At 42.2% G+C, this 11,427-nt stretch overlaps 2 protein-coding genes across 4 annotated transcripts in view; both read right to left on the minus strand.

The window, feature by feature from the left end:
• Positions 1-2,314, minus strand: part of fgd4a (FYVE, RhoGEF and PH domain containing 4a) — a 53,914-nt gene extending 51,600 nt beyond the window's left edge. Inside the window, exon 1 of the mRNA XM_004568249.5 lies at positions 1,993-2,314. Coding sequence (XP_004568306.3) covers positions 1,993-2,095 — 103 coding nt within the window. The 5' untranslated portion in view covers positions 2,096-2,314. The remainder of the gene's footprint in view (positions 1-1,992) is intronic.
• Positions 2,315-3,050: 736 nt separating this feature from the next.
• bicd1a (bicaudal D homolog 1a) overlaps positions 3,051-11,427 on the minus strand; it is a 31,350-nt gene continuing 22,973 nt past the window's right edge. Inside the window, exons 5-10 of one of the 3 annotated variants that reach the window (XM_076885554.1) lie at positions 10,291-10,683; positions 8,480-9,235; positions 8,217-8,368; positions 7,872-8,082; positions 6,240-6,325; positions 3,051-5,204 (exon numbers count right to left, since the gene is read on the minus strand). In XM_076885554.1, the coding sequence (XP_076741669.1) occupies positions 5,084-5,204; positions 6,240-6,325; positions 7,872-8,082; positions 8,217-8,368; positions 8,480-9,235; positions 10,291-10,683 (1,719 nt within the window). In that variant the 3' untranslated portion in view covers positions 3,051-5,083. The remainder of the gene's footprint in view (positions 5,205-6,239; positions 6,326-7,871; positions 8,083-8,216; positions 8,369-8,479; positions 9,236-10,290; positions 10,684-11,427) is intronic. The other 2 variants (XM_004568254.4, XM_004568256.3) reach the window with 2 other exon arrangements.

An 11,427-nucleotide genomic window follows, 5' to 3' on the forward strand; every position in this document is an offset into this window, starting at 1 on the left:
TGGAGACTGATACGGCTGTGTTCACATCAGCATAAACCGACGTGCTGTGAAGCTATTTGGACTCCACTGAATTCATTTTACTGTGCGTGTAGATCATTGTGAGACGTTTCTAAGACATGGGCCCACATACACAGATATATTCTGAAGGTTATGATGGTATCCAAAGATATTTACATGGTGCAATCCAACTCCGTTACACTGACACGACAAAAAAGGGCTGACATGGTAACAATGTGTTACAGGTTCAAAGGATAACAAACTTGCAGACCTAATAGTTTATTTCCTGACCTTTTGTCCCCAGTGACGTGATCAAAACTGACACAAACGACTGCAACGTCTGTCCTTCAGAATAAAATAATGGCTTAGAATCCACATTCATACCAAAGCTAGTGAATCGTCTGGCCTGAGTGAATGGAAGTAGAGCGTAACAGATGATTAAAAGTTTAAAACCGTGTCTCTGCTGAAAGCCAGAAAATAACCGCAGTCAAAGAAATGCAGGCTCAGCCAGGCATAATAAAAATGCTGGATCATTAAGAGTCATATTGGATCAAGTTGAACAGAAGAAACAACTGCAGCAGGGGCAATTAAGTCATACGTATTAGTTCGATTCAGTGCTTTAACTCCCGAGAGCGATCACAGTTCATGTGCAGGTTAAATTTACTGTGACAGAACCAGCATGACAGATTTGTTGTTCGGTGCTAATAAACTGGCAGTGAGAATGACGGCTGGCTTTCATGGTAAGATGTTAAAGCCTCTTCTGATGGAAAATGACAAATCAAATCAATTCTTCCAGAAATTAGCCAAGACTTCACATTAACCACATCAGCAGCCTGCGTTGCTCAGTTCTCAGATTCAGTGCTGCATTTTGTTATTATCCTTTGGCCTATTATCATAAAAGCAGTTTTACATAAAGCATAGACAACTTGGTATATGGCGACATTGTGCAATACAAGGGGAAGTGATTATAAACGTGTAAAAGTGACTGCAAACACAGGGTGATTCAATGCTTGGTAATATTTTTGGGTATTTTAGGACTGAGCTCACTTCCTCACCTTAAAGGTGTGGACTTGTAACAGGAGCTGTCCACTGACAGGCAGATTTTATGATCTGAAGCCACCTTCCCTCTTCATACATGTAGTGATAATCACTGAACAAAGTTCACATCAAACTAGGAGTACTGTATTCTTAGCTGCATGTTTGCACAAGCATGCAGTAGGACTGCAAGATAAGGCGATAAGTCTAAGCTGATCTTGCCCAGTCATAATTGTAATAATCATTTGGATCCTTTTTCAGAGTAATTTCAAATGTAAAACTGGATTAGCGAGCCGGGCAAACTTTCAGTCACAAGTGCCAGGTCGGGGTTCTGCAAAGAGTCATCTGGAAGTTTGTTTGGTCACAGATCCCAAGATTTTTTTAATGCATTTGAAATGTTAAGCTGAGATACAAAGTGCACAGAAACCTTCTGAGGAACACCTGAGAGGTGTGTGTACAGGCAGTGTCATATGACTGCCTACTAATTTTTGTTCACTGTGGTTATTTGGAAGAAAAAAAGAAAAAACATGCCCTCCAGCCTGCAGATGGTTACACAACAGGTTGGGTCTTGCCTTTAAACCCTTCATACCTGCTGATCAGCCAGCACTTCAGCAGTGGTGTGTAAACACGGGGCTGTAACGGAGGTGTGCCGAGTGTCACGGCCTGGCCATTCCACGCTTACCCAACCGGACTGAGGAAAACACATCACGGCTATGTGACAACTAAAAAAGTCATAAGGTACGATCTGAGTCATTCGTACCTGCACATGAAAGCGTATTTAATGTTTCTAGTGGTTCCTGTGAAGACATATTAAATATTTAAGAAGTTGGATAAAAAAAGTCGCACAAAATAAATAATAAAAATAATAGTTGAGAAATGAATCTCTCAGAGTGGCTTTGGGATTGTAGCCTACATCTAATCATCAAAATGTTCCCTACAATTTAAAAAACAAACCCTCACCTGCTTCTCGTCGCTGCGTGGCGTCCAGACTTCTCGGTTTCCTGCGAAAAGCCACTCTGTTAAAGCTCTCCATTTCCCCCCGAGACTCTGACCGCTCAAGCATTCGGATACTTAAGTGACAGGAATTTCAATCTTCAAGAATAACCACGAAAATGTTGAGCAACGCGATCCCCTCCTCGCTGCAAGTTCACAACCACGTCCAGCTTCGCAGCGCCACTTACAACTGTTTGCCCGGGTCAGTCAGCAGCACTGAAGACGCGCTGGACTTCGGTAAACAGATGTAATAATAATATTCATAAATATAGAAAACCTATGTGAAAGACTTTCGGTTTGATTCAGTGAGTTCCCTCCAATGGCACCTTGATTGGGTGCTTCCCGAGCCGCACCCGCCTCTCCAGTCAGCGGAGCAGAAGCCTGTTTTTTTAAACCACCTTACAGCGACTTGTGCGGTTTTTATTCCCTCACACACAAAAAACAGAGCAGTGTTGTGTGTGTATATGTACGGTCATTTTAGATCCTTTAAATAGCAACACAGTGTAAAATGGGCTACTCATACAGAACTAAAATAAAAAAGGGGAAAGTGCCCATTACGCAGAATAGGCCATTCATTTTCCTAATTATAGATTCGTGATTGCATATCACTTTAATGTCAAGCTAAAGCTAACTTTATTGATAGTTACAACAACAACAACAACAACAACAACAACAACAACAACAACAACAACAATAATAATAATAATAAACTAATAATGCATTTTTTAGCTGTTACCTTTTATATATTATTTTTTATAATAATATGCAATATTACCAGTGGCACTTACTAAACGGCAGACCGCATACTGCATTGGACTCTAGGCAATATTTGTCACCCCTTTAGGCATGACACTGGCTCACACTGATTTTGTCCTATAGTATAATTTAGCATTTTAACCTATTCTGTGTTGTCTGTAGGAGCACAGGAATACAGGCACCATCATTACAGGAAGTCTCGTGGAGTCTAGTTTTGTGTAGCTCATTAAAAATGGCAAGGCAGAGAAACAGACGCAGAAGCAAAGTCATACAAATCCAAGGGCATCTTTTATTTAGTTGTGAAGCCAATTGAACACCGTTTTAAGTGGTGGAGAAACTTTAAAACCCACCGCAGTACAGCATACTGCTAGCATTCCTTTTTAACCATGTTATATTTTTCCATTTTTAGATTAGTCTCTCTCCATCCATAGCTATGTTGTGCAAACAAACCAAGAGAGTTAGGTCACCGATGAGCCTGCATGAGTGCAGAAGCTACTTTTGGACCACAAATGTTTTCAACGCTCTATAGTTGCAAAAGTAACAATCTAACAATGATAAATCAAACAAATGTACACACACACACACACACACACACACACACACACACACACACACACACACACACACACACACACACACACACACACACACAGCATCCACTCAGTTGTTACTGTTGTAACAGAAGTTCTGTCATTACAAGATTAATACTGACTATGTAGTTTTAATTTATCCCTTCCATATCCATGTGACAAACAACTGTATCTAACATCAGAGACATTATGAGTGTACCAGACAAGTACGGTACAGAAATATGGGACTTCAATTATGCAACAAACTCCACAAACTGCCCATCTCAGTGTTTCAAAAGCAACAATGTCTCAATTTTTACACAGAAAATTGACAATAGTGCTCCTTCATCAAAATCGGCAACACTCCTCCTGCTGTTTTATCATTCTTATCCTGCTGGTTAGTTCATGATGACGGAAATGGTTAAAAGATTTGGTAAATCTTACCCAGATCAGTCTGAAACAGGGGCAACTGTATTGCTCTAATGCATAGTGCAGAATTGTGCTTGAACAGTACTCCATACTGTATGGAGTAAGCATGTAGAGAAAGCTGAACAAGGTGATGTTTTGAGAACAGCGTAAGCTCGGATATGGAAAATGTCAGCATGATTAACATTTTTCTTAATGTCATAATTAGGGGTATTAATGTGAATAATAAAAGTTTTCTGAAGAAAATGGTGAGATTACAATGATGAAGGTGACAGTTACTTAAGAGGAGGCACACCTTTGGGGAATCCTCTGTCCTTAGCTAATGTTAAAAAAGGAGGTCAGTTCACTCCACGGTCACTTAAACCTGTGCAATTCAAAGAGCAAAATAAAAACCTCAGCCCAACAGCCCTAGTCTTGATCTCAAACACCCAACCACTCACCTACCCCGGTCTCTGAGAGACCTGAGCTATGTAACAGACAAACAACACATCACCAGAGTCTGCTGCAAATCATTACAAAAATCAAAGCAAAGGGAGTTATAAAATAGTCCACAAGCATCCAGACTACTGATGATTCAAAACACAATTAAATTCGCCATCATAAAAACAACAACAAAATGAAAAATATTCTTATTCTTTGAATCTAGACCTTCATTAGCTTGTTTACAAAAACCATATTTGCTAACACCCCTTTGTAAAAATGATATATGTGAGTTTTTGGGGATTATTATGCTGGTAAAATCTAATATTTCAATTTCCTTAAGTTTTTCAAAAGAAGACGTTCTGCTTTTGTTTGTTTTCGTTTTTTGGGGAAACAAATATACATATACAGTAGTGAATGTGCTAAACTGTTTAAGTCTTCATCACAGCAGGAAAACTGTCTTTGAGCTCCATCTCGCAGAATGACAAAAAAGGAAAACACACAAAAATATACAAGTAATAAATATATCAGAAATAAATAATGGGCAGAGTGAATAAATTATAAATAAATACTAGGAGAAACAGGGCGGCAGATTTCAGTGTGTTGTCACTGGCATTTCTGCCTCAGGTCAGGTCTCTGTTTTGTGTTTCCAGGACAGTAGGTCACTTCCAGAGATGAAGGAAGCGTCCTGCTCCTCTTCTACGACCCAGGTAACCAGGAGGCCGGCCACAGCTGGGCAGTGTAGTGCTCAGTGAGATCACAGAGCCCAGTAAGCACCCGGTTGGACTGCTTGGTGGAGGGGAGCTAAACTGAGGGAACCCCCGTCCAGTGTGTCTGTGTCTCTGCAGGACTGCTTCCAGACTGAGGTCTGAGCAGGACCAGCGTGGTTAGGTGCCAGGAGGATGGGGCTGCTGGGCCAGACAGTTACGAGGGTCGCAAGGGGAGAGAAGGCTTCTGCTGCTGGACAGGACTGCTCGGTGTTCCTGGTGGTCTGCCAGAAATTTAGGACTGAAAGGAGGCAAAGACACATGAGAAGAGAATAGTGTGAAAAAGGTTATTCCAAATATAAAATGCAAAAATGGAGCATGAGACGGTTTCCTTCCACATGTAAGCATGAAGAAAAAAACATGCTTAGATGTGGATTAATACCGATACCACTTACATCTGATACCCACTGCAGCATGTTAGCTTAGCTTAGCATAAATACTGGAAACAGCTATTCAGCTCTATCAAAAGCTAGAAAAATTAGTAGTACAGGTTACATCTGAACTTTACAGTTTGCATACTTAAACTCCTTTATTGTATCTATTAAACAAATTCATTTGCTAATGTCGTTCTTTTTCTTTGGCCGTGGCCAGGCCAGCTATTGTTTCCAGTTTTTATGTCAAGCTATTCTAACTAGTGCTAACTAACTGATAGTGACAACTTCATTTGTGGTGCACAGACAGAGTGGTGTCAGTCTTATTGTTTAAGTTAAGGAACAAAGGAAATATGTGCACTTTTAGAAAGTCAACTACTTAAACCAGGCCAGAAACAACATGGTGCACGGTGACATCGAGAAATCAAAACAGGGTTATAACGTGAGGTAATAACAACATCAGCAGTAGAGCCTAACTGAAAAAAGAAGACCCTCATATTCATCACTGGATCAGCTCTTCATTGGCCTGCTAGCAACATAGCATTGTGCAGAGCATACGTTAACAGACCCTCCTTCCAGTGAAAACCTCGCCTTGTCAGAAAAGCATGTATAGATACAAAATGGTCATGCAAAACTGCTCATGCAGAGTGACAAATAATTCATAGTGTGAACTATTAATTCCAGAATACAAGGGTTTGCATAATACTTAATGTAAAGGTTAATATTTGGATCATGCAGGTTCAGTTATCTTGATGCAGGTGTTGCTGCTACTAAACAAATCCAACTAAAAATGTGAAAAAGTCACTTTATATGACAAAGATGTGACATGTTACTGATAGAATTGTATGCAGATAGATAGATAGATATTAGTAAGTCTACTGCTAGCAGGTTCTACAGCTTGTTACCTGCGTACTAGGGAGGCTCTCCCTCGCCTTAGTTGTGGGGAGAGTAGCGGTACTGAGGCAGCAGGCTGCTGACAATCTACAAGAAACTGATAAATTAGACAAATATACAAAGTGGTGACACTCGGGGTTAGACAACAGGACAGAGATAACAGGGTGGACAAGACAAGGGAAGACCTCGTCAGAGACAAAGACACTGAATTCTACTGTTACCGTGACTTTTAGGGTGAAGCACCAGGCTGATCCCGGTCAGTTTTTCTCAGTACATTACTATAGATCAATAGCACACTGGAAACCAAACTGAGTATAGCTCAAGTGACTGCCCAGTCTCATCAGGACCGGCCACTGCACAGCTAGACAATCTGTGCTGGAAGCAGAAAACACAAAACCCCCAAAGAGACAGAGACATGGACACTTTTACACACACACACACACACACACACACACACACACACACACACACACACACACACACACACACACACACACACACACACACACACACACACTTGCCAATACAATATTATATTGATTTGCAAGGGCAAAAAAAGACAAGGACGCGTACAGTGAAACAAAAGCTAAAAATATAATCCTACTCTACCTCACCCGCTGCATATAGGCATTGTATTTTTGGACTACACCAGTTCTGCTGAGGTCTTGTTTACTCGCTCATTTAACACGTAGAAGATTACACATTGCTTTTTAAAAACATTTAGTTTAAATTGGCTTATTTATAATATATGTGACTGTAATTCGGAGTCAAAAGGAGGGAGAAAAAGGTCCAACAGCAATTGACTGCAGTTTCAAAAGGGAAACACATTTGATCAAACACCGCCATCTAGTGTTGAGAAATGGTTACGTCGCAAAGAGGATTGTGCTGTAGCAAAGAATTCTTTTGTTTACTTTCCCTTTTCCAAAGAGGGGTTAGGAATACACGGAGAAAATGCTTGACTGGTTTTCCTACTAGTCTGAGCCTGTCAAAAACCTGGGACAACTTAAGTCATGGTGTAAATAAATTGTAAGGAAAAATCTCAGCTGTAATTCATTGAATCTGCCACAGTGAGGGGCTGTGAGTCATTAAAAATAAAGCCATTTTTGCTTTGTTGTCATTTTGAAACACTTCCTAGTATTGGGGAATGATGTCATATTTTATGGCAGCAGGATTTTAGATGGAAGAAAAGATATCTAATATCAGATTTGTTATCTGGTATTTCATAAAGAATCTTCCCTGTGATGTGTCATGGGCACAGATGTTGCATGATAGTGCACCGGGGTGCCTTATGCATTTCTAAACTAAAGACACGTGATACCACCTCTCCTATTCCACCTAATCTAGAGGCTTCTGGGAAGAAAATTGGTGTTGGGTGTGGAAATGATGATAAAAAACAGCGTAGGGCTAGGCATTTAGGATCTACCAACGACTTCGAACTCCAGAGAGAAACTGGAGTAACTGCAGTGACGCAGAGGTGAAGGTACGGCTGATATCCACAAAGCCACAAACAAACATGAGGTTAGCTCTACACAGGGAAGATTACAAAGGGTCACAGTGGTGTTCGGGGTGTGAGTGATGATGATGAAGTGGCTGTGGAGGCTGGTAGGGTTGGAAGAAATTGTGGGGACACCTCTGCGACTTACTTTGGGTGGGCTGCTTTTTATCTTGGGCACTTTAGCACCACGGGTACGGTGAGTCTGCTCGTGGTCAAACTCCAGATCCTCCAAGCGTTGGGTCAAGGCCAGTTTCTGCTGGATGGCCATTCGGAGGAGGGAGTTCAGCGTCTTCTTTTCATCCTCTGCTGCCGCTAGCTGCCTCTGCATCTCATCCAGCTGTGTAACATATTCATCACACCTACAGGGAGATTAACAGACACACAGCAGGATTATGTGTAGCCACAAGTCAACATTTATACGCAAATTCTACGTTTTAACCGAACACTTTGCTTTCTCATCTTAGCTGTGCCACATTTCCTGAGCCCTTCTCACCTCGTTGCAAACATGGCCCTGAGAGAAGAGAAGGTGGCTGCATCTTCTTTCAGAGCCTTCAGTTCATTCCTTAGCTTCGTCATGGTCTCTGTCACCATCGCCTTTTCATTTTCATACTTGCTCTTCAGATTAGCCAGCGCAACTTCTGCTGTCTGCAAAGATGGGCGATTTGAATTGAATCATTTAATGTTAATAGAAAATGCATTTTAGGTTTTTTTTTAAAATGAAATAAGTGCCAGAATCCAACAAACAAAAGATTTTACCTGCTTATTGGCCTTGAGCACCAGCCTGAGTGTAGCTATTTGCTCTCTCTTAGTACTAAGCAGGGACTTGAGCTTTAGTATTTCTTCCATGCAGGACTCTTTGTCCTTGTCAAGCATGGGTGCTAACTCCCTAGCTGCAGCCCTTTGCCTGGACAGCTGCAGCGAGCGGTCAACAGCCCTCTGCAGGTGTTTGATCTGGTCTCTGATGATGGCGTTTAAGTTGTAGATATTCATCGGCTCCTTCCGCAGGTCCCCACTTGAGTCTGAAGGTACCGGAGATGGGCAAGGAGAGATGCCGATGACCGGGGAGCCGGTGTAGTTGCGGGTAGGGCTGCTGTGGCAGGAGTCTGCTGGGTTGTGAGTTGTTGTCTCGTTATGCTGGGCATCTTTGGATGGGGAGTCTGTGGAACTGCGCGGAGACTCCGAGGAGCAGGCTGCCGATGCTGCCGCAAGACGTCGCGCCAGGCGAGGCGAGAGCAAAGCTCGAGGATCCTCCGAGCCTTTGAGGCTGCCATTGCGTGTGATTCGGCTCTGGCGGTAGTAATCCAGCATGACACGGTTTGGTGTCTCGTTGTTGCACAGACAGACGTGGTGGTAGAGTTGCGCCAACTCCTCACTGAAGGTTACCAGCTCATCCTGGGCAGCGTTCAGCATGCCCTGGCTCTCTGAGGCAGTACTCGCAGTTGCTCGGAGCTCCGCCTCCAGGCTTACAACCCTTTCCCGGCTTTCACGATAACTTCGCTCCAACTGTGTTACCTGCTCAGAAAACAAACAAACAAACAAACAAACAAACAAACAAACAAACAAACAAACAAACAAACAAACAAACGGTGAGTACTAGGGGTGCAACGATACTCACATCGATATTGAACCGTTCGATACAGTGCTTTCGGTTCGGTACGCATATGTATCGAACAATACAACATTTTTAATTTATTTCTTTTCTTCTGACGATGCTGTCTGTGTTGAGCGCTCAGTGGATCTGCGTTCGACTACTCCGCCTAGGCTGCACTGTCGAGCGCAGATCCACTGAGCACAGCGCAAGCTAGCAAGACAGAAGCTAAGCTCGTTGCAACATGGCAAACTGAACCTCCCCCACCCTCATTCAGATCTGGCCTTTGGAACTATTTTGGTTTTCATGTGAAGTATGACCCTGAAGGTAAGCGCGTCATGGACTAAAGTAAAACAGGATGTGCCACGCAATGCTCAATTACATGGGTGGGAGCTAGTGTGTTAGCGCAGTTAGCTCGTTAACGTGCTGACGCCGTCCAGCCCCACGCACGGGGCGATCCGCGGTAGCTCGTTAACGGAGATTTGCCGTGTTGTGGCGTTAACGTCATTTCAGATTTACGCTGACAGCACTAGTGGGAACATCCGACATCATCCCGAGTCATTTAGACAGCCGTTAGCACAGGATTCTCCTTATGGTGACCTGATATGTTTAATATGCTGCTGAGAATATAGCCCAGAAGAAGCGTATAGTATAGCTTTTATTTTGGAAAGAGCCATTTCTCTGTAATAAACTCTCTTTTCCAAAGATGAGGGATTTCTCGATCAGATAGATTTATTATTTTATCCCTTTGTTGTTTCAGCAACGTTACATTTAAAAACTGTACTTTTGAGTTAAAATATATATTTATAATTTTAATAAACGACAAATTAAAAAAGCATGAACATTTTTTGTATCGAAAAAATATCGAACCCTGACACCAAAGTATCGAACCGAACCGTAAATTTTGTGTATCGTTGCACCCCTAGTGAGTACGTTTGCAGTTTTACTTTCAGCAAAACTGGATTAATATTGCACAAACCTGTTCAGTCAGTGCCTGGACCCGGTCATCATCATGGCTGTCTCCCTGTCCCTCCACCGCTTGATTGTACTTCTCCTTCAGGGCCTTGAGCTCTGCTTTTAGGTCGATCACCTCGGTCACCGCCACCTTGTACCGACACTCAAGAATCTTAAAACCGTGGATATCGAGATCATGATGGCTATTGGCCGTTGGGGATGAGGACCCCCCATTAGGTTTCTCACTCTCTTCTGGATCATCGAGCTCTTTGTCTCCATTGAGATGTTTCATGGCGTTGACGCGCTCTGTGAGACGATGGACGTGCTCATTCTGTTCAGTCAGGGCACCTTGTGTGTACTGCAACTGAGTCTGGGACTCCTGCAGGTTCTTGAGCAGTGCTGCCTTCTCACGCTCCACCTGCACGACAGAAATACAAAATTAAATTTGTTTCTTTTTGTACTTTCCAGTGCAATGTCATTTTTGTGTACGTCCTCCAGAACGACACGTTAAACTATATTAACTCATTCACTGCCATTGACGTCTATAGCCGTCAATTGCAGTGAATGAGTCAATGGGTTTAACTCATTCACTGCCAATGGCTGGCAGTGAATGAGTTAAAGCAATAAATCTGATTTTCAAGTTCTGAGATTGAACTATAAGAAACTCTGGACAACTCCAGAAGAAACACAATGAAAACTGGACTTCAGCTGGACATTATAAGGCTGATGGTCTTTCCCAGACAGATCAACTCAAAAGAGAAAATTAGCTAGTGAGTAATTGTGTTTACAGCGAGAGGCACACTGTGAATAGAGCAACCACTAATCTAGTTTTCTCCTCCCTGCTGGTGCCCAGCTAGATAAAAGATGTACAGTAATGACTTTATTTGCTTTTAGCACGAGTTTGATCTCTCTGTGGTTTCACTGTCACTTAACATTCTGTATACCATCCTCCACGATGAGTGTGTTTTGTACTCAAGTGGGTTTAAGTGAAAGCTAGTTCACCTATATATTTTATATTATATATATTTTGTATTTTTACATTCTTTGTATACAGTAGCAGCTTTTCACAGCGTTAAGCAGGAACCAATTGCGGTGTAAATAAAAGTGTACAAAGCAGTTTCCTTCACTTTTGGCATAAATCTGTTGCCTTTCTCGGCCTTTG

The sequence above is a fragment of the Maylandia zebra genome, linkage group LG7, assembly GCF_041146795.1.
Source record: "Maylandia zebra isolate NMK-2024a linkage group LG7, Mzebra_GT3a, whole genome shotgun sequence".
NCBI classification, from domain to species: domain Eukaryota; kingdom Metazoa; phylum Chordata; class Actinopteri; order Cichliformes; family Cichlidae; genus Maylandia; species Maylandia zebra.